Source organism: Theobroma cacao, chromosome 1 (genome assembly GCF_000208745.1).
Source record: "Theobroma cacao cultivar B97-61/B2 chromosome 1, Criollo_cocoa_genome_V2, whole genome shotgun sequence".
In the NCBI taxonomy this organism is placed as follows: Eukaryota; Viridiplantae; Streptophyta; class Magnoliopsida; order Malvales; family Malvaceae; genus Theobroma; species Theobroma cacao.
Genome location: NC_030850.1, coordinates 5,431,597 through 5,454,999, shown reverse-complemented (window position 1 = coordinate 5,454,999; position 23,403 = coordinate 5,431,597). Strand labels below are relative to the sequence as shown.

At 34.3% G+C, this 23,403-nt stretch overlaps 6 protein-coding genes across 6 annotated transcripts; 1 reads left to right on the top strand and 5 right to left on the bottom strand.

Annotated features, from left to right (window-relative positions):
* Positions 1,738 to 2,732, top strand: LOC18611591. The gene is made up of 2 exons (XM_007047928.2): positions 1,738 to 1,915; positions 1,995 to 2,732. Exons 1-2 carry the CDS (start codon positions 1,847 to 1,849, stop codon positions 2,448 to 2,450), a joined length of 525 nt encoding a protein of 174 aa, XP_007047990.1. The 5' UTR covers positions 1,738 to 1,846; the 3' UTR covers positions 2,451 to 2,732.
* On the bottom strand, positions 5,546 to 9,857 carry LOC18611590 (inactive TPR repeat-containing thioredoxin TTL3). The gene is made up of 5 exons (XM_007047927.2): positions 8,380 to 9,857; positions 8,095 to 8,290; positions 7,816 to 7,988; positions 6,435 to 6,768; positions 5,546 to 6,004 (listed from the first exon to the last, which is right to left on the bottom strand). The coding sequence occupies exons 1-5, from the start codon at positions 9,303 to 9,305 to the stop codon at positions 5,873 to 5,875; spliced, it is 1,761 nt and encodes a 586-aa protein (XP_007047989.2). The 5' UTR covers positions 9,306 to 9,857; the 3' UTR covers positions 5,546 to 5,872.
* On the bottom strand, positions 10,523 to 11,744 carry LOC108662068 (tetraspanin-11-like). Its single transcript, XM_018121180.1, has 2 exons — positions 11,122 to 11,744; positions 10,523 to 11,052 (listed from the first exon to the last, which is right to left on the bottom strand). The coding sequence occupies exons 1-2, from the start codon at positions 11,587 to 11,589 to the stop codon at positions 10,768 to 10,770; spliced, it is 753 nt and encodes a 250-aa protein (XP_017976669.1). The 5' UTR covers positions 11,590 to 11,744; the 3' UTR covers positions 10,523 to 10,767.
* On the bottom strand, positions 12,990 to 13,838 carry LOC18611589 (tetraspanin-8). The gene is made up of 2 exons (XM_018116922.1): positions 13,365 to 13,838; positions 12,990 to 13,286 (listed from the first exon to the last, which is right to left on the bottom strand). The coding sequence occupies exons 1-2, from the start codon at positions 13,836 to 13,838 to the stop codon at positions 12,990 to 12,992; spliced, it is 771 nt and encodes a 256-aa protein (XP_017972411.1).
* Positions 15,192 to 15,608, bottom strand: LOC18611588. The gene has a single exon (XM_018121931.1). The coding sequence runs from the start codon at positions 15,606 to 15,608 to the stop codon at positions 15,192 to 15,194; it is 417 nt and encodes a 138-aa protein (XP_017977420.1).
* On the bottom strand, positions 18,994 to 22,723 carry LOC18611587 (protein SCO1 homolog 2, mitochondrial). Its single transcript, XM_007047924.2, has 7 exons — positions 22,478 to 22,723; positions 21,926 to 22,058; positions 21,729 to 21,804; positions 19,965 to 20,165; positions 19,791 to 19,880; positions 19,552 to 19,684; positions 18,994 to 19,459 (listed from the first exon to the last, which is right to left on the bottom strand). Exons 1-7 carry the CDS (start codon positions 22,546 to 22,548, stop codon positions 19,351 to 19,353), a joined length of 813 nt encoding a protein of 270 aa, XP_007047986.2. The 5' UTR covers positions 22,549 to 22,723; the 3' UTR covers positions 18,994 to 19,350.

Genomic DNA, 23,403 nt, shown 5'->3' with positions numbered 1-23,403 from the left:
TTTTTTAAGCACAAATATTAATAAGTTTATTATAAAACTACTCCTCTTAATTTACATATATTAGCTAATTACAATTAAAACGTAAATAAAGTAATATATACTTTTTAATATGATTTTCATATCTTATCATGGTTTTTTATAAAATATAAAATTTTACATAGTAATTTTTTTCAATTTTGGAATAAAGTCACATTACCCTAATTTGGTAGTATTAATCAATATTGTATGATTTATTAAAGTTAAAAAAATTATACAAAATTACTCAAACGAAAACATATTTAAACAGAACCCAAAATTTTTACTTCAATAACTATGTATTTGCTTAAAAAGATATCTAATTCTTTTAAAAATAATTAATAAAATTTTTAAAAAATTTAAATTTTATAATTTTTTTAACATTATTATTATTTCCAACAGAATTTTTCAACGAAAAATTTCGTTGGAAAGTTACATTTTTTCAATATATCATTGACTCTTTATATGTTCCAACGGATTTTCAACGAAAAATTTCGTTAGAAACTGTAAAAAGATTGAACAATTTTTTGTAAAGTTTAATGTTTCAACGGATTTCCAACAGAATTTTTCGTTGGAAATTTTCAACGAAAAATTCCGTTGAAAATCAGTTGGAAAAGATAAAGATAACATAGAAAAAGTTTAGGGTTCCAACGAAAATTTTCGTTGAAAATCTGTTGAAAATAATATACAGTAACACGTGTGTCCTGAAGATAAAATTTTCAATGGATTTTCAACGAAAAATTCTGTTGCAAACTGTAAAGATTACACACTTTTTTTTTTAGTTTATAGTTTCAATGGATTTATAATGAAATTTTTCGTTGAAAATTCGTTGAAAATATTGTATAAATCAAATTTTCAACGAAAAATTTTGTTGAAAAATTTTCAGTATAAGTCTGTTAAAAATTTGTCAAAACAAGCAATTAAAAATTTTAATTATACTCCGTTAAAAATTCGTTGTAAATTAGTTGAAAAAATAAAGATTTTTTGTTGTGACTGTAAATGTATTCACATATATCTTGCTTTCCTCACCCTAAGACTTTATTTCCTCCTCTTTTAACATTATCTTTAAGAATCGATTAGACATGCGAAGGAATTTTGTGAAACATGTAAGTTTCCAAAGTCAAAGTGCAATCACCACTAGAACCAGCAAAACACACACTCTCATCGTTTATATAATGCAATAAATTATTTCTGATCTGGAAAAGTAAAACCCCAAGTTCTTACATTCAATGATGATGGTCGCATCCATCTGTCCTTGATGTAGGGCCAAGATGCAATCTCACTTTTAACTATTCTACTACATGCCGTACCACGTGTTTCACCCGGCCCCTTTTTTGCTTCGCTAAGAATATGCTCCACCGTCCGTCCCTGGTCCTCCCCCTTCCCTCCTATTAACTTTCCATATCTTTTTCGCCTCTTGCATAATGCAAATTAAAGGGGACCAGTCCAAAACAATAATTATCTCGTGCGAAATTACGTTACAGTCCCTCCGTTCTTATCGCTTTTGTGTTTTCTAGCTCCAGATAACGGCAGAACCCCACAAAGTGATTACAATTTGCCTTCCCAATGGACGCTTGGTAGGGACAATACTGTAATTTTATACGTAGATGATGTCATTTAAGCCAAGTGTCCACCAAAACCTTTCCATATTTTAATTTGTTGTCAGTTGAATGCTTATAGTATATATTAAAAAATAAAATTGGATACGCCCCTTCTCAGTAATAAAATAAAGCAAAAAAAAAATGTCATGTGGCCTCTAAATATATTTTGCATATTTATACGCAAGTACTTGTAATTATCTCTCGACAAAATCTTCGAAAAGTTAAACCCAATGGCAACCCCAGCACAGCTGCTCCTCTCTTTCTTCCTCCTCCTCTCCTTCTCCTCTGTCGCTCTTTCCGTAAGTACCCCTCAACAACCCCCATAATCCCCTCTACTATGCCCATCTCTAACCTCTCTCTCTCTTTTCTTCCGTGCAGGACGATGAAGATTGCGTCTACTCGGTTTACATTCGAACAGGCTCCATCTTCAAAGGCGGAACCGACTCCATCATCAGCCTCAGACTCTACGATCTCTATGGCGAGTTCGTTGAGATCACCAACCTGGAAGCTTGGGGTGGGTTAATGGAGCCAGGACACAACTATTTCGAGAGGGGCAATTTGGACATTTTCTCGGGTAGGGGACCTTGCTTGGTTGCTCCTGTATGCGCCATGAACTTAACCTCCGATGGCTCGGGTTCACACCATGGATGGTACTGTAACTATGTGGAAGTCACCATGACTGGCGTCCATACCGCCTGTAGCCAGCAGCAGTTTACGGTGGAGCAATGGTTGGCGCTTGACACCGCCCCGTATGAGCTCACTGCCATCAGGAACTACTGTCCCTCTGCGTTTGGTGCTGATCGGAGTGATCGGAAGTCTAGCTCTACAATGTGATGAGGCTTGTATTTAATTAATATAATAATAATTATGACGATTATGATGATTATGTTATGTTGATGAAAGGAGTCATTGATTTGTCTGAGGCTCTGAGTGGCAGTTTGGTCGTGTAGTGTTGTCGTGTTTTGGGAAATTTTGGATCAATGTAATGCCGTTTTTACTATGCTAATGTTGTCGGTGGAGCTTATTAGAAAAGGTTACGATTACCTTGTCATAGGCCTCGTGGCAACATTTAAGGCCCATTAAATAAATAAATACTCCATAAACATATTCCTATAAGCTTTGTTGTGGCAGTAGTTAATGATCATTAAGTGCGATTAATTTAGTTAAAATCGAAAAATTAATAGTCTTAATTAGCATTTAATTTCCCTGTCTGGGTCCAAGGAGATATTGGGATGGCATGTGGCACCCACGCAATGCCACATTTGAATACTGATAGGAATTGGGTTTTGGGAACATATCTTTGTCTACACTTATATTTATGCCATAGTTGTAGATCAAGTTCAAATGGCAATGGGTGATGAGATGGTCAATTTCAGCCAAAGAAAAGAGGATTTCATTGTTGAAATTGTGGCTTTACCTGAGGTCACTTTCGGATCTGACGATGCTGAAGAAACTATAAATTTAATTCAATTGATGGTTAGATTTGTTTTAAGAAAAGGTGATAGTAAATTCAAAGGCCTTAATTATTATTCCAAGCATACTAATTTAGGCGGAAAAAGCCCATTTCCGAGAATGCATGCTAATTTGCCAAACAAACAATTATTTAAATATCATATATATTGAATAACTTCAAGCATGCTAATTTGCATACTGATAACGTTCATAATATTAAGAGAAAATTGTGAGGAATGACCTTACTTGATAAAGACACTTTAAAAATAACCATCAAAATAAATTTAACTGTTTTTAATCATATTTAGTCATAACTTGATAAAAATACCATTGAGACTGTTTTAAATAAATTAAACTATTCATCACAATTTCTCCAATTTGTGCCTCTGATTTCTCTCTCTCACTATCCCACTCTCTCAAATTTTATCGATTTCTCTCTTCGACATTCGTCTGTTATCCTTTCGATTTCTCTCTCTCGTATTTTCAGATTTCTCTTTCTTGCATTTTCAGATTTCTCTTTCTTGCGCTTTCAAGACACCAAGCAATGATTTTGATGTGTTTGGGTGAGTGGCTATTTGAAAAATTCAATTTTTAGGTATTTTGAATAAAACTAATATGGTACAAATAATCACAAATGTATAAAATAGCTTTTAATTGAATCAATTCGAGACTTAGACATCAATAAACTCAAAATTTTGAAATTTATAAACGTAGGTTTTCAAAAGAATTTTGTTTAATTTTTAGTCAAAGTAGATGTTTTAGATAAAAAAAATTTGTATTTTGATTTATGAAAACATGTTAGAAACACTTTAATCGGTGCCAAATTGTCAAAAAAATTAAAAAAAAAATAAAAAGAGTTTAGAGGATTTGAAGTTTTATTTCGTAAGTAACAACAACATTTTAGGCATTAAAATGTAAAAAAATGTTTTTGAATATGTTATGTAATAATAATATTTTTTCAACATGGCATGCAATAACAATATATTTTTTTCAACATGGTGTGTAACAACTTTTTTTAACCATGGTGTGTAACATGTTTTTATATATGGCATGTAACAATAGTATTTTTTTCAACATGGCGTGTAACAACCTAATTATGGCGTGTAACAATAATATTTTTTTTCAACATGATGTGTAACAATCTAATCATGACTTGTCACATATTTTTGTACATAACGTGTAACAACCTAATTATGACTTGTCACATATTTTTGTACATGACGTGTAACAACTTAACCATGATGTGTAACAACCTAACCATGGCTTATCATATATTTTTATAGACGGCGTATAACAACTTAGCCATGACATATAATAACCTAACCATGGGTTGTCACATATTTTTTTACATGGTGTGTAATGACCTAATCATGACGTGTAATATATTTTTACACATAGTGTGTAACCTCATAGCGTATAATTTTATTAAGGATAATTTTATTCAACTTAATTAAAAATAGTTAAAATTATAAAAAAAATTATTTTTTAAAATATTTTATCTTTAAAAGTTATTTTTTAAAATGCTCTTAATAATAAATAAATCATATATACGTGCACTTTCCTTTAACAATATTTCCATTCATGCACGAAAAGTTGCCTTTGAGTTAATGTGTACAGCTAGACACTATTAAGCTTTCTCCTCCTTTTGTCCTCTCAGCTAGGCAGTTAATTAAGTATTAATAAGGTTAAAGAGCAAGCTTTCTGATTCGAAGAATAATATTGACTGGAAAGTGTCTTCTGCTAAAAGGCAGTAATGATGTTTCCTAAAATATCTTTTATAACAGTGGTTCTCGAAATTACTTGGAAATTGCCTAGACAAGTTGCCCTCAAGCAAATTTCATAATCACGACTCCATCCAGTGTTTTACTTTTAATTTATCAACAAGCTATTAATTTCTCCAGCTGTGGTGCATAAAAATTATAAATGAAAAATTAATGAAGTAAAAAAGCAGTTATCTAATTTCTTAAAAAGTAAAGCTCTTCAATGCTAGTTGGTATTTTTGGAGTGATGAATGGCCTTTTTTTTTTTCTTACTATTATAGTTAGGAAGGAAAATTGTGCTTAAGACTATATTTATACTATATATAAAAAAAAGCACCAACGGAACTTCCACAGTTAATTACATGGACGCTTTAGGAGGGAGTTGTGAAGTTTAAACAAGACTTCCAAATTTTACTACTTGGATCTTAGAGGAAGAGAGTTGTAATGTGTTTAATGGGTGGACTACATCTTGAGAAGTATAAGGTGAACAAGTTGTATGCAACGCACGAGTTTACTTCTTGTATGTATAATTTCAAACGCAAAGCTAGTATCAAGCTAGTGGAAGCAATGAGCTATAGCCCAGCCTGTTAAGAAAGATTGAGGTCCTTGTAGCTCTGGGATCAAATCTGCACCACTTTTGGAGACTAACCTCCCCTACCCGTAAGCTTAGCCCAATTTCAAGGATTGAGTGATTGACTATAGAAGATGAAACCAATGTTTTAATTTTCAAATGCGACATCAAGTAAATCCTTTAAGAGAGTATACACACAGAATCAAATTGGTACCAAATAATTAATTTCACATTCTAAAAGTACCAAAATTTCTCCGTTTAAATTCCTCACAATGGCAAAGGCAACTTTTTCCATCCCAGACATATCTTTGAAAGCTCTTATCTTCACATGGCTCCTAACAGGCAACATCATACGAAAACCAGTCTTCTTTCTTGGTTGCTGTCTTTTTGTCGCCGCCTCGGAGCTTCTTCTCTTTCTCCAATGCCTGGTCTCCCTTTTTCGTGTGCTTCAAGCTCCAAACGTAATTCTTGTCTTATACCACGTCACCACGTTGTTTCTTCACTTGCATTTGAGCCTCGGACAAGGCCCGTTTCACATCCTCGCTGTCCGGTGTTTCTCTTTGCAAGATATCGTAGTCTTGTATCGAAGCTTCCCATTTCCCCAACTTTTACACCCAATACAACATTATTAGATATTGTACCAAGTTGATAGGCAACACAATTATTTAAGGATCTGTATAATTACATTCAGCTCGTAGCATTATAAAAAATTCCCATTCTAGTGCTTGGTTTGTCTCTTGGTGTCTAAGGTATGGTTCTACACATGCATAATGTCAATCCAATCCAAATCATGAGTTAACTATTAGGTTTTTAAAATGTGACTTAATCGTATACTAGTGATATGTTCTAAACATAAAAATGTAAACCCATAATTAATTAATCAATCGACCGTAATTAACAGTTAATATTATATTAACACAAAATTTAGCAATGTAAAATTTTGTAAAGTGTGCACCATAAGCAGTCAATTGTGACAAATATTAGCGATCCTAGCTATTAACCATGTAAAAATCAGTTGCAAGTAATAAATCTCACCTTGAAATTGCAATCGGCTCTCCTTAGTCTAGCTTTGGCGTAACCAGGGCGAACATTAAGTGCATGGGTGCAGTCCTCTATTGCCTTTTCGTAGAGGCCAAGCTTGGACCGACAAGCTGCTCGGTTGCACAGCAAGACGGAGTTGTGCGTGTCATGATCAAGCCCCTCGCCATAAGCTACGCACGCGTCGGAGAACTTTGATGCCTTGAAAAGCTCATTCCCATTTGATCTCGCTGCTGCCACTGCTCTAGCTTTCCTCATTACACTGTTTGCTTCTTTGTTGTTCGGGTCAAGCCTCACCGCTCGCTGAATCGCCGCCAAGGCATCATCAAATCTTCACACGAATCATTAAGAAAACATTATGAGTTGCCTAACTATATTATTGCTAGAAAGATCATTCTCATGTATTGTTAGATAAGGGCCTAGTCTCCCAAGATCAACCAAATTGGATGAGTGATATAAATTTAATCCATTATTGGTTTTTTTTTAATTGTCTATATATGACATACACATGCATGGCCCGGCACATGTGTAATATTATAAGACAAAATGTGCAGGGCATTTTTCTGTAGCTGGCATTAGTTTTTGTTGGGATCAAGTCAAAAATTTGGTATTGCTCCAATGGTACACGACGTGAACCCCACCTATGAACCAAGGTTCAACTTAAACAACCTATTTTAAGGCTTAAGCTGCTAATTAACATTACAAACATCTGGCACAGCTGGCATGCATAGTTAAATATATTTGTTAAGCACTTATGACACAGGGTTTTTAGTTTGAGCTCAATAAAACTTGAAGCTACAGCGAACTTAATTTTTAGAGATTTTTAATTCTTGGATTTCAATTTTAAGGAGTAATTTGCTCTTCATTCTTGCCCTGTCATGTGTATTGCTCTGAGGGGGGCAGAAACTGATCTAAATTTCTTAATCAAGGCCTTTAGTGTACTTTAGTTTCACTAAATGACCCTCTGGCTAAAGCAAAGACAAGGTCAAAGTTGAAACCTAGAAATTACCAATTCAATGTCAAACAGGAAACGGAAAAGAAGAAAAGGAATAAAAAAAAAAGGTAGGGAATTAGGTGACCGGTCATAACAAACGAAACAATTAACCCAAAACCCAATCATTTTGTGCAAATTTAGCCCCATTTGGTAGGTAAGGTCAGATTTTGCCAGCTCTAACCTTTACCCTCCTTTTGGTTCCTCTTTTTCCAGCAAGAAATCGCCTTTTGAGTTGTTTTACAATGTAAGCTTAGCATCACAAACTCCCTATAATGCACTGGCTTGTTCTATCCTCTCACCTTTTATCCATAGGTACCCCTATACTGCTTTTTGTCTACTTTTTGCCTCAAACAGTAACATTATATAGTAAAATATAACACTAACCTGCCGGCGGCCATGTCAACCTGAGCTCGTACAACTAGCAAACTCGCGTTACCGATTGGGCCGAAGTATTTAGTGCAGTCATCAACATTGAAACTTGGACCTTTGGATAATGCTTCATCAGCCTCTTGGTGTCTGTGAAGCTTCAACAAGGCCTCGGTTTTTAATGCATATATCTTAGTACAGCACAACAAAAAGAAAAACAAGTTATATACAGTACACTGAATCACTGATAGATTATAAAGCTAGATGTTGAAGGCATTTGATTATTTATATATGTACCTGCGGAGCAGAATCTGCACCAGCATTAATAGTTGAATCTGTTTCTTTGAGCAGGGTGTTCCAATCTCGTAGTCTTTTAGCTTCAGTGCAGTTGTTTAAATGTGCCTGAAGAGTTTTAGCTTTAGCAATGTCATCACGGTCAGCCTCAAGGCCTGCATGTTTGTAGTGATATATTGCCTTTTCCACTTCCCCTAACCTGTACAATTATATAAAACATATTAACTTGAATGTTGTTTAAATGTAGAAGAATTTTGTTTCTAATAAGCAACTTTTTTTTTTGTTTACCTGAGATATAAATTTGCTAAACGATGATGAGCTCTGTGATAATGAGGTTCAATTCGAATTGCTTCTCTGCACTCAAATACTGCCTCAAGAATCCTGCCTAAAGCTGTTAAGGCTGCACTTTTGTTGCTTCGATACGAAGCCTTATTTGGATCAATGGCGATGGCTGCTTCATATAACGCCAAAGCTTCCGCAAAATTCCCATTCTTATAATCTTCATTGCCCATAATTTTCAACGTTTCTGGGTCCATTCGTGTGGAAAGAGCTCTGCAGAGAGAACCTGGCTGTTCTTCCGTACGCTTTTCCTCAACCGGTTTCTTCACCACGTTTCCCATTACACTATTCGGATATCTCCCATTAGGTGTTGAGACATCCTCTCTCGCAGTCTTAGGGAGTTGATCAAGAACGTTATATGAATTTGTGTTTCCTCCTCCAGGTTGCCTCAAGTTGCCTAAATTGCCATAAAGCATCACATTACTTGATGAGGCTCGAACAAGGTTACTGTTTCCCTTCGTCTTTTGATGATCCACGATCATGCTTTCCAGCTCACCAGAGATACTAACGACTTCTTTAGGCACCCTTTTACATTGGTTGACATATCGTTGGTTAGGTGTTATTCTGGTTGCATCATCATGAGGTTTCCGAACCTGGTTTTGTTGAAGTACTGCAGGGGGCTTAGGGTGATTTGGAGGCGGTTTCGTGCTGGACTTTGGGGGCGCTTCTGGTCCATTCAACGAAGAATTAAAAAGGGACGCCTCATCAGAACCACTCCGTCGCCTCTTTGTGTTTGAGCTTGCTGTTTTAATGTTGATGTTGTTGATAGGCAATGAGCCTGTAGAAGTAGACCTTCTCGGCCAAAAATTACGCCGCCCAAAAACTGCATTCAACAGGCCACAACCTGATTTCGTTTCTGGCGAATTTTCCCCCATATTTTCCTTCTGGGTTCTTAGCTTAGAATGCAGTCTTTGTTATAGAGGGGAATGGTGTATTTTCTAGTAAACAAGCACAGGAAACATGGGTGTTTGAATTCGAAATGTGAAAAATATGAAAGTATACAAGGAAAAAATTTTGCAGTTAAGGCTATAAATGAGATTTAGTTATTTGTTAATGGTAAAGAAAAGGAAAAAAAGATAAGAGAGAGAAAGAGAGAGAGAGAGAGGCTGGAAGGAGAAAGACATGGGGGGGGGGTGTTGAAACAGGTCTAGCCCCAGGATATGATGTGCATGGCCTCTTCCGGGAGCGGCTGCTAGGAGAGAAATTCTCCTCGTTTTCCCTCCCTTTTGGCTAAAACGATGGGACGAGATGGCATGATTAAGAGTGGGAAAAAAGAAGTTTGCAGGAAAAGAGAATAATGATTTACAGTTGTGTTGTTTTATTTAAATTGCAAGTTGGCTTTGATTGTTGAATTTTTTTTTCCTCTTTTTTTTTTTTTTGGGTTTGTGTTCTGTGTGATGTAAATAGGCAAGCTAGAGACCCGGTCCAAGTTTAAATGAGGATCTCTAGATTTTTAGAAAATAAAAAAAGGGGGTTTTCTCTTGTTATACACCTTACATTTGGGCCTTTGAGCTTTAATTTCCTGTACAAGCCTAGACTTCCTCATTCATGAATAATTGGATATAGGTAAAGGCAAAGAGAGAGGGAGGCACGTTCTTATCATCTACGTTCACAATTGAGGAAGCCTGCTGTTGTCTTTAGTAAGTTGAAAACTATTAATTAGTTGGGTTATGTAACATGAAATAAGCCCCTTTCCTCTTTTATTCATAGGAATTTAAATATTTATCCAATGATCGAGGAATAGGCTATCATATTTAAAGATACCAAATCCTACTCGGATCATGAAATCGTGTGACATTGATTTACAAAAATTAAAAATTTATTCGGTTATTTTTCTAATTTGTTCATCATTATTTTCTCCATTTTTAAGTTGAATTTATTTCACCAAAAATGACTTGTAAAATTTCATGTCATGTCATTAGAACAAGGTTTTCATTTCTAGTTAGCTAAACTTCCAACTTCAAAATTAACCCATAATGTTTCCGATACCAAAGAAACAAGGATACGACATTAAACAAATTAAGGTTCAATTTCATGGCTATGTCCAAGTTAGGAGCATTTTTGTTTTGAATAAATGACCATTTTTATTTATTGGAGAAAATAGGAAAATGCCCTGCTACAGGCCCATAACAAATACTCTAAATCTAAAGCAAACAAGAATCAACAAATATGTTACACTTAAGTTAGGAGCCACTTTGATGCTCCCCTACCAACTAATATTCCCACGTCATCCGCACATAACATTTGATTAAATGATAAGTATGTGCATCTCGAATTAAAAACAAAAGGTCTCCCATTAACACCTCCCCCAAAGAAATGGAAGAAACTCTGTTTTTCTCACTTTTTGTTATTGTTAATCCTCACACAGCAACCAAGGATGCAGACAACGACGATGAACCCAAGTTCGCAGGTGAGGCCGATGGCCATGTATCTTGCATCCTTCCTGAGATCTTCAATAATTATTTCCTTGCATCGATCACAATTAAAACATAGAATATCTGGCTGATTGTTCCATGCCATGCAATTCCCATCTCGCTTAATCACACCTCCTTTGGGAGGTGTCCAAAATGTTGCGTTCTTGAATTCAAATTCACAATACTCTGGTGGTCTGCAGCAAGCATCCTGAAATATACACAGCAAGATTAATTTGTAAACTCAAGGAAATAAAGATTGAAGAATTAAATTAATTACCTGTATAGGGTTTCTTGTTTTCTCCAGCTGCAAATCCTGTAAATTCTTTGCTTTACTAACTTTTGCCTGGCAAACATTTGCATCAATTAAACAAGTCTTTACTGCAGCCCAGTATTTCCCATGTGAAACATCATGCTTTAGCCAATTTTGATGTGCCTGTTCTGAACTTGAACGTGCTGTAAGGAACATACGACCCGCACTGAATAAAAGTACCAAAACCCATAGGATCATAAAGATAATGTAAATCCATAGGCAGATGTTAGCCCTGAAACATGCACCAATCAAACCTAACAAGGACACAAAAAACATTACAATTCCTGTTATGAACAATGGGGTGTGAATTAGGTTATAGCACTCTGTACTCCATTCAACATGTAGATATATCACCCAGCCAATGATCATTAGCCCTGTAATCATAGACAAGCAATTTAGAACCCCAAAAATTATGTTGCCAATGCGAGCCACCATTGTATTGGGGATGTTTTCTTTAGTTTTGTGGATGACTATGAGGATTTCTGCCTTAGTTTATAGAGAAACAAACAAGTCCTTTTGATGGTTTTTGTTGTTGAAGAGGGACGAAAAGAGACAGGACTTCGGTGAAAGGATCCTTTTCTTTTCCCTCTGTTAAGAATTGCTCTTTCTCTATTCGAACTGCTTTTGGTTTTATCTGCTGACTGTCTTCTTTATTTTTCCCTTAAAAGAAGAAACAAATTGATGGCCTAGGTTCGGGCCTAATCTCTATATAGTTTTAACGAGCTCCTTATATAATTTAAGTAATGCTAGGTATCATTTTACTATTAGTAGAACAAATGCAGAGGTAGAAAAGTTTTTTTTTTTTCTGTTTTTGTTAGTTTGGTCGACAACCATGGATAGTTATCTCCAGCTCTTCATTCTGACGAACGTTGTCTCTATCTCCTTGACATAAACTGTACAGTAGGATTTTGGAAAATTCAACTGGTGATTTGGTCATATTTCTCTACGAAATTCAAAGGAAGCGACTGCTATCATAAACAATGAGATCATTAAAAGAAAAAAAATCAATTCTAAAATTCCTGTTATTACCATCAGCATTATACAAAAGACTTGGGGAATGAGATTGTGCTTTGGTATGACAACAATTCAGATTGCCACTTGACAAAAGAGAGAGAGAGAAAGAGAGAGAAGAAACCACCACCCTTCTTTTCCAGTTTCCTCCTTGTCAAATGATTCTCATTTTTGTTTGCTTGAAGCCATCAATGATCTTCCCTTCAAGAATATTATGTAAATTAACTCAGAAATAAATTTTTATATAAATTTGATTGACAAGGATTATCTTCTATGATCTTTAATTGGCTTTACACACTAGCCACCTTTGTAAGTTTGAACCACTTACTTCTCAATGACTTGATAGGGTAACATGACCTAGATGTTTTGACTTTTAATGTGTTAGTGATTCAGTTTCATTTAAAAAAAAGAAGAAGAAGAAGAAGAAGAATTATACTGATCAAAATCTAGTAGGTAAATTTCAAAAATGAAGGTTTGGGACTTTGGGCATTTTGCATAGGCAAAACAATCTTCCTTTAACGCCTTCATGTTATTACATTAAAATGCATTATGAATTTTGTAAAGTTCTGCAGATGAATGTCTATGTATATTCAATGAGCAACACACCCATAAGACAGTTTTCTGGCATACCAGTACCGTACTAACAAAAATTTGTCTTGTTGATTTGAATTAACTTTATACAAATAAACTGATATGCATCTTCTTCTAGGTCATATGATAATAGATTTACTGGTGAGTACAATTCTTCCTGTTTAGCCCATAGAATATATATTCTCCAATTTGCATCTATCTATACATAGTAATGAAGAGCATATGTTTCTATATTAACCAGGGTAGTATCTCGTTTCATTGTTCCTCTTGGCGCAGCATCCAACGGAATAGGTGATAACGACGAATAAAAGTTCAAAAGTTAGGCTTATACCAAAGTACAGTGCATCCTTTCTGAGATCTGAAACAAATAGTTCCTTGCATCGATCACAGTCGAAGCATAGATTATCTGGCTGATTGTTCCACACCATGCAATCGCCATCTTTCTTAACCAAACCCGTTTTGGGAACTGTCCAAAATGTCGCATTCTTGAATTCAAATCCGCAGCCGTCTGGTGGCCTGCAACAACCATCCTGGAATAACAAAAACCATGAATAAACAGGAGGATTTTGACAGAATACTATAAAGGGGATTAAACATTTAAAATTTACCTGTATTGGATGTCTAGTGTTTTCCATCTGAAACTCCTCTAAACTCGTAGCTTCACTCAGCATTAACTGGCAAATCTTCCCTTGAACTAGACAGTTCCTCACAGCAGGCCACCGTTTTCCAACCAGATAATAAGTCTGCAACCAACTCTTTTGCCCTTGTTCCTGCATTTCGGACCTTGAACCAGCTACGTAGAACATGAAAACCGCACCAACTACAAGCCCAATAATCCATATAGCTAACATGAACATGTAAATCCATAGATAGAAATTAGACCTACAACATGCACCAATCAACCCTACCAAGGAAAACACTGATATCACGATTCCTATCGCCAACAAAGGGACTAGCAGCAGCTGCATGCACTCTGTTCCCCAATGTTTACGTATACTTATTACCCAGGCAATGATCCCAATGCCTATAATCAAAGCGAAGCCATTTAGAATTCCCAAAATGATGTTACTACAGCGAGCCATTGTGCTCGGATGTTCAACAATCTTAATTCCCGGTTCTCTTCCTTTTCTTCTTATTCTTCTTTAGTTTTTTGGGATATTTGTCAGAATTTTGGTGTGATTTATAAGGCGAGAAGTTCTGTTTGTTGGTTTTCACCATTGGATATAATCTTTGCCTGTCTTTCTGTTAAGTTTGGTTCTTAACTACTTCAGTGTCGAATATGTCGGAGAGATTGCTGTTTGATTACTTCGAATCTTGTGAAATTAAGTTGATATTTGTCCCTTGAGGCACAACAATAGAAACAAAGATTTAAGCAAAACCAGTATTATATGTAGCCGGTTTTGCTAATTTGTAGTTAACGGCCAATATTTGTGAGTCACTCCATGGAGGAATGATGGACTGTTATGCAACAATTTCCCTACATTTTACTATTTGCAGAATAAAAATTTGGAGAGAAAATTTCTGAAAATGCAGTATCCTAACTTCTTTTATTCAAATTAGTTCTTTCAAAAAAGCAATGAGTTTATTCGTAAGGTCTCTTGAGGGAGACTTCAAAAAGTAAAGCCTCATGACCCTTTGTGGGAAACAAAAGAGTCCTCTGAGGATCAGCAAATCATCAGAGATTTCTACAGGAAAAAACATCAGCGTTTCTGCTCATAGCAGACCCAAAGTTCACAGAAATTACATAACCCTCTACATGACTAGATTAATGACAGCCATGAGTAGCAAAGATTCAATCAAATTCTTATATTTTTATTTTAAGTCAGTTAAGTTTTTATAATTAATAATTAATTAATTATTATTAATTAAAATATCATAATATGACATACTAATGTGATATGATAATATTTTTATAAGAACTTATTTAATTCAAAATAAAAATACATCAGATTTGATTGAAAATAATAGAAAAATAAAAGTTTATTTAAATTTTTTTGAATAGTTCAAGACATTTTTCAAATATTATGTTAAATTAGTTTTTATTTTTGATGGTTTAGTTGGCTTGAAAGGTGTTTTAATTTTTACCTGATTTGATGATTTAGTTCTTGTGATAACTAAATTTTGTGAGAGAGAATTTGATTTGAAATTACAATCTTTTAACTATTTTTAGGTAATTAACACAGCTATAATTGGTTAAATATATTCATTGGTCTATTTGATTAAATCACAGGAAAAATATTGAGATTTATCTATTTTTATTTGAAAAGCAAAAAAACAGAATAACACCTTTAAATTATTCCTGAATAACAGTACTCCAGCTCTTTCTCACGCTAATGAGTACATAGCATGCAAAGATAACCAACATTATACCACGGTCATCAATGAAAGCCTAAACCCTAATCCAAGAAATAAAGAACGTAAAGGATTGAGAATTATTAATGGGAGGAAATCTTAAGGTTGAGGAATTTGTTGATCCATGCCTTCCAATTCCCATCTTCATTCGTAGTTATTGCTTGAGTTGAACTTCTTCCATCATCATCCATCTTCTCAGTCCTTGGCTTCTTGCACAACTTGAAATTTCGTGCCCCTTGTGATATGACTGTCTCCCATGGACTCAGTGCATCTGAACCAGCACTGGGGCAATAAAGTAGGAAATCGTTGAGATTAGAGCCAAGAACAGGAAGCCGACCTTCACGAGCATAGGATTTCAGAGCAGTATCAATGACAGCAGCAACCAGTTCTTCTTCGTTGACGATGAAGCGGATCGGCCCTGCACTTCCCAAAAAAGTTATGCTAATCAAGAGCCTGTTGCCCTTGGGATCTTGATTCTTCTTCTGCCTGTAAACCGCCATGCATTCGACTTTATCAAAACCCAAAGATCAAACCAACAAGAAGGTGAATGAATATTTCACCGACAACCGAGATTAAAAACAATGGGTTTATGTTGTTTTTTGATTTTAACCGAAAAACAATCTGGGTTATTTGGGGGAGGTTGAAGATTTTCTGGCTTGTTTATGGGTCAAGGCCGAGGCAATGGTAGTACCAGCTTTCCTTGCTAGAACCGAAAGCGAAAGTAGAGGCAAGGAGAGCGTTGCAGAGGGGGAGCATCCGAATTGTTTCCACCATTCACAATAATACTAAAAGATCAATACTTGGATTCCAAGAAGAGAACAAAAAAGGGCAGAAAAAACAATTCTGGGTATTGCAGATTTGGACGAGCAGAGAAATTTTTCTTCTTGTTGTTGAAAGAAAGGTACGAATGGTAGTATTTGACTATGCTACAGCAAACCTAATTATATAAGGATTTTTACACACCTTAACTTGCCTTCCCCTGCAAGGAATTAAGCTACCCACTCCTGTTCGAATATGGTATTGATGCGTGAGTGATTCATCTCACACCATATATAAATTTTCCTGGTTAAATACCTATAAACCCCTTAATTATACTCAAAAAATACATTAAGCATTTACATTTTGATCATGTTCAATTAAATTCTTAAAATTTTTTTTAAATTCAAATAAGTTAATCTGATTAATTTTTATTAATTAATGATACAGTTGACACTTTTATATTATCATAAAACTAATATTCAAAAATAATTGAATTAAGAATTAAAAAATAAAAAAAATCAAATTAAATTTTCATTAGTATCATTTTCGATTTTTAAGTTTGATCTAAAAATTTTTGTTAAAAATTTAGTAAAGTAAATTATTTGAGAAGATCAAAAAGTAAACTTGTAAACAAAATTCCCCTTTGTATCTTTCTGAATGCCAAGCTCGTAGAAAGAGCAAATCAAGTGAAAAGTTGCCATCCAGAGAGGAGAATAACATCCAAACATCTAGGAGCTAGGTCGTTAAAAGAGGAGACTAAATCACAGGTGTCAACTAAGAAAGTCATGACAAATGGAACGTTAGATGACAAAGAGAAACCAGATAAGCCAAGAACTTGTGTTGGGAAGAAACATGGACAAGTAACAAGTAATGGTGCCATGGGGAACTTGGTTAAGGCTCCCATAAATAGTAAAACTTTGACAGATGGAAGTGTTTCGTTGGGTTCACCCCCTCTAATGGAATTTTGTTTCAACACCAACAATGAAAGTTAAGAATTTTTTTTGTTTTCTTGAATAATCTACAAAATTTTGCTAAAAGTTTTAAAATCAAAATTAAGAACCAAATCTGATAATAATAAAAACTTAATTTGATGTGTTCAGGTTTTTTTTTTAAGTTGTTCATTCAATTACTTTTAGACGTGTGATTAGATAAAAAAATAAATACAAAATTTTTAGATCGTAAATTTTATTGTCACGTCACATTGATATTATCCAAATAACACGATAATAGTATCCATTGTATTATTAAATAATAAAAATTAATTAACAGTTAATAAAAAGGTTCATTTCATTTTAAAAATTTAATTAAATGTGATAAAAATATAAAAATTTAATTCACTATTTTAAAATAGATGAAACACTTTCTTTTCTTATTTAGCCAATCTTCTTCTGTATCAACTCAAAGACTGAGTGCATGTTTGGCTTAGCTTTTTTTCAGTTTATCTACTTCTTAAAAGTAAAAGTCAGGCCAAACATAATTTTTTTAGAAGTTCTTAAAAAAAATAACTTTTTTTTAGGAACAAAATTTTTTTAAAAAAAAGCTTAAAAAAAAGCTCCAATGATGAGTTTTTTCTTCTCTTTTTATAAAAGTATAATAGAATTTTTATTTTTGTTCCAAAAATGTCTTCATTTGTTAAAAATAATTACAATATTACTCTCTTAAAAAAAATACTTTCTATGATAATTTTAACAAAAATTATAATTTATTAAAAAAAATTATAAAAAAAATTTACCAAATAACTTTAACTTAATTTTAAAAACTATTATTTTTTATAAAAATTATATAATAATTTTTAAGTTAGAAAAAAATTAAACCAAACAAGCTCTAAAAATGTAAATTTTGAATATATAAAATTTGGTCTTATTGTTCCTCCTGGTGCAGCACCCTGTGAAAAAGAAGATGATGACGACTAGCAGTGTCTCGAAGGACGAATGCACGGCCAGAAACGCCCCCATCTGCTTGTATTCAGCAAGGAACGAAAGCTTGCCTGAGTCATAATTGTAACACAGCATCTCTTCCCGATTGTTCCAAGCCGAGCAATAGCCGTCTCGCCCCGAAGGCCCGTTTCAGGAACGGCCCAATATGTCAGGTTCTTGAATTCGTATCCACAATCCTTGGGCGGAAAGCAGCAACCGGTCTGCAGTCAGAAATAAAGCCCCGAATGTTGAATTCTGCTAGCTATTGACGATGACATTTTTATGATGAAGACATGAAGTTAAAAAATTAAAGAACAAGGAACCATTGAAATACGAACCGTCACATTATCTAGATCGCTCCGGCTACGAACTTCTTCCTCCGACCTGGTCCCATTAATGATCGGAACATTGAGAAGGGCACAAAGTTTTGCCTCGATCATGCAACTCTTATTACTATATTCCAATTTGCACCACTAACAAATTTCCTTTGCAACCAATCTGGATGATCTTCATTAACAGCAATGACCAGAGTGGCAAAAATTATAAGCCCCAAAATCCAAATGGTAAGCACGACTTTCGACTAGGTAAATCATAAGCAAGGCATTAGCCTTGGAGTATGAACCCCAACAAAGACAAGAAAAAAATGATTATTCCTAGTACTAAATACTTGTATATCAACACCTTTTGGCACTCTGTTCGTCCAAAAACATGAAGATATAGGGGGACAAGGCAACTAAATAGATGCTTCCGATCAGAGACAGCGTTGAGTGATGCAAATACAACGTTGCATAAACGAGCCATTTGCTTTTGGGATGATCTTCTTCCTCCTCTTCAATTTTCTGAAGTTTTCGGTGTGGGTTTATGTTAAATCGGTTCTCGCATTGTGTTTTTTTCCTGTTGAAAGGTATAATTCTCTATGTGTAGAAATGTTGTCCCGTCTGTTTTTAATTGTCACCATTGCCTAAAAATATATAAAATCACTATCTATTTGTCAGTTGGGAGATTGGCTTTTTTTCATTTAAGTTATGAGCTGGGTATTTCTGTTCTCTTCTTTTCTGAAGTTACATTGTTTCTCTTTTGAACCTTCTGGGGAAATAATTACAATCGAGATAGACAAAGGAAAAGGTGTTTCCCTTACTTTATAAAAAAAAAATTGTAGACCTCATAAGACCAAAATAAGGGGATATGCTGTATGTGAAAACAAGCAATGTTCAGAGAACAAAATTGAATCAAGGACCAGCTTGTCATCCAACTTTGCCAAAACTTTATTTCTTCTCAACATTTCCAAATTCAATTCCTGCTGTCAAGTTAATTCACTGCATCCTACTCATATCTGACATTGGAATTATCCTATGTGAAAATCGAACTATATAGGGAGAAAATGAATCCCCAAAGAAAGAAAAGGGAAATGTTTCTCTTTTTTTTCCCCAATAAAAAGGTGTAGGGTGGAGGAGGGAGCGTGGAGAGTAGGACTAGGGTTGGTTTTAATTGTTTCTACCTTGTCAATAGCATGAGATTCACAATACTCCTGGCACAACAGCGAGCAGCATAACCATGCTACTGTGCTTTAAGTTGGTGATTTCTGCAGTTCCCTCAATATTTCCTTTGACAGTTCCTCAGCATTGTACTCAACTCCAAAGCATCTTACGACCTTCATTTTTGGGTCTATCAAATACCTGAGCATTCAGAAATAAACTGCATCAAATTCTCAAATGAAAAAGAACTTTGAGAGAAGGGATGCCTGTGTGTGTCAATTTTTGGAACATACATGTTGTGAGAAGACTCGACTAGATAATCATCTCCTTCTTCTTCAACCTTCTTGAAATAAACGCGATACTCTTGTGCCATCTGCCTTACAGCACTGACAGGTCCTGTCAATCCCACTATTTTTGAATTGAACTCTGCACTTTGAAAGTAAAATTGGAGATGCATGAGCCAAGATACTTGTAATTAAAGCAGAAATAGCTTTTATCATCATCACATATTAAGTTACAAGGGCAGACAAACCTTTGAGGTAAGCACGGAGTTGTGCAGGAGTATCACGCTGAGGATCAATTGTCACAAATACAGGTAAAACCTTAACATTCTGTTTCGACTCTTGATCCAAATAAAACACAAAATGTTAGGAATATTACAAGAAATAGTTAAATGTAACATTTAAATCTGGTTAAAGGGTCATACCTAATGTATCTATAGCATTAACCATTATTTGAACCTGATCAGGTCCAACATCAGGAGATGATGTATAGCCAAAGTAGAGGAGAACCCAGTTCCCAAGAAAGTCCTGTTCGTTAACAACTTGATTTTCTGTATTAACTAAAGTGAATGGACCGCCAATAATAGGACCTATCGCAGCATCACAACCACTTCTTCTGCCCTGGCCTGCTCAACATAATCAAGAAGAAGACATGTTAAAGATTCATTAAGTCATGTTTATTACAGAATCCTTTCCTCATTGGCAATTGGACAAACACCAAGAAATACATTTATACAAACAAAATTTTCTTGGATCTTTAAACCTCAGTTTGATGCAAGCAAAAAAGTATTTTGGACTACGTGAGAAGAATCACTTCAAATAATATTAATAAGCAGTAAAGCCTCCTGTCCTGTATATATAATCTAATGTCGACTCTTTAGTACTCTCTTCCCCAGAACCTTCTCAAACGATCCAAATTAGATTTAGCTTTTAAAAAGTACACTCATTTTCTTAATGTGTAGCTTTTGTTACCCAGCAACATCATGAACAATTACCTTCACAGAAAAAGTTGAGTTATATTAATACATATAAATTTGTTTAAATAAAAAAAAACACCCATAGGCCAGTACCTTATGGGCATATTTCTATATTATGCAGACACATTTCCATACTTTTTTAGAAAATTTATAGTGTGCCAACAAAGGTATACATACATAAATTTTTCTATGCAATTCCTACGAAGAATCAAACAATAGACTACCTAACTGTTTCCATTACCTTTGACCTCGAGTTCATTCTTATAAACAAATTAAGTTATTCCACAACTAGATATTTCTTCCACACTGTTTGCCAACATGTATGACCACAGACAAAATAATACATGGAGACAACTTTTAATGCCCCACTCTTCATAGTAGTGATATGTCCTGGAAGCAGTGAGGTCAATAAGTCGGAAGAGCAACACTTAGAATTTCCTAACTAAGAAATTCCATCTATTTGCCACAGGTCAAAGTCATATGACAAACCTAGTCATGCAAAAGAAACCTCAGGAAGAAATAGCACTCATCAAACGAAGCTCTCTAGAACAAGCATGATTGCTGCATCAACTCTAATCCTACCCCAAGAAACTGTAATAATGAGAGTGTATATCAGTATCAAATGGCCTACAATGACTGCAATTCAGTTCAACTTAGCCTCTCCTTCACTCAACCTTCCTTAAAGAAAGGGATGATAAAGCAACAAACGCCATATGGCTGTTGGAACACATCCTTTTGGCCTTTCTGAGACAGAGATAGTAATGTGATACTACACAATGACAATAGGACAATAACTTAGGACATTTTGACACAAGCAAAATCAAAGAAGCACAAAAACAAACATAAATAAGTAGAACCAGAACTGATTGAAAGAAGCTTCCCAATAATTTCCAACAGTTGTCTAAGCACAAATGCACAGGAAGTCACTGAAATAAGCTACTTGAAGGTAATTAAATATGAAACATATATTCATACTCATGATCAGCCCAAACATTAGCTCAAGTGCATTGTTGCTTGTCTCATCTAATATCTTTTACTTGGAAAAATATCAACAATGAACATATTATGAAACTTCAATCCATGAAATAACACAAAATGTAGAGACCATAGGTATCCAAACTTAAAACAACCTACGTTCCAACACCTGGTCCATAACCACCAAGATTCCAATATGGGGCATTTATTTGACAGCAAAAGAAGATAAACAAGTACCTATCGCAACCGCTCTTCTCTCATCATTATAATGCACAAAAGCTACTAATCCAGCAAATCCTAGAAAAGCAGCTGACTGCAAAAGTAGGTGAAAACAACAATTAGGCTACATGTTCCTGCTATCCAACACAGAGTTCATACACAATGTAATATAGGAAAAGTACATATCAACAAGCAATCAAAGATAGGCAGCATACAACAACATAAGCACTCCACGGACGAGAAGCCTGTGTTTCTACATTTATAACAGGATGACCAGTTGGCTTTCCATAATTGTTCTTTGCTGATTTCGCATAGCCACAAGATTGGATTCTCTTAGATGGATCAAACCTACACATCCATATAAACATTAAAAGCTATGACTTCCCCAATTATACTAATAATTGCTTCATACCAAGACCAAAACTATATACAACAATGCTTCCCATATAAGCAAAACATGTTCATTTGGTAATTACAACAAAAACCCAAATCACCATTCTGATCAAAAATACATATAATACACAAAAAAGATTTATTAGAGAACAATTCCAGCATCAAAAAATTCGGAAAGTCACAATTTTGGCACTAATATTAATTTAAACTAACACTCAACTAAAAAGAAAATACGTTTTCCCCCTATCATGGATGAAAAAATAAACAATATTTATTTTTTTATTTCATATCCAACATTAAAAATGAAAGCCCATTACTTCTAAGAGCAAAGGAGAGGAAAAGGAAAAACAGAAAAGAAAAGATTAGAGAGTGACCTTTGAAGTAGATTGGGAGTAGTGGGGGAGCGGTTCTTGGTGGCAAAGAGAATGAAACGAGAAATGGACATTATATATTTTAGGCAAATATTCTGGAGAATTTGCCTTCGGAGCAAAAACCCATGTCTGAATCCTTTTTATTTATACAGGGAAATCATGAAGCAGCAGAGCAAAAGGGGAGCAGCTGCTTCACGACGGTGGAATTTTCTTTGGTACCCAAGCTTATATCGAAAAACAAAATATTCAACTCTTTTAAATAGAATTTTTTATCAAAAAAAAAGAGAACTATTTGGATGAGAAGATTTATTACTACTATTATTGGTCTAACTTTGTCAAGCTTGAAAGCCCAAATTGTTGGCCCATGTAAGTTCTTTTTTTTTCTTTTAATTCTTCGTATTGTTTTTTTGTTTTTTTTTTTTAAAGTAATTCTTAATATTGTTCTATTCGAGAAAAGGTGATTGGTTATCCACAATTTCTTTTGAATTAAATTAAGATTTATTAAAATAAAGTTAAGTATTAAAGAAATTTTTGTTAAGTTTATGTATAATTAATTTATATTTATTTAAATTTTTGTTTAATCTATAACTTTATAATTTTTGAAATTTTCAAGGTTTCTGTGGGTGAGAGATGAGACCTGCTTATATGCAAACAAAGTAAATCTCAAATTCACCCATAATAGAGTTTAGAATTTAAAATTTCTTGCAGATGCCTACACTATTTAAGCTCATATATAATATTGTAATCTACTTTTCTTCATTATATCATATTCCATATTATAATAGTATCTCTTTATCAAGACTAAATTTAATCAGTCTCATTTTCATTTCTTTATCAAAATTTTTAAAGATGTTATAAAATTAAATTTTATTTCAATTTTTAAAAAATCTTACTCTTATTTTGAAAAATTCAAAATTTTAACATAAATA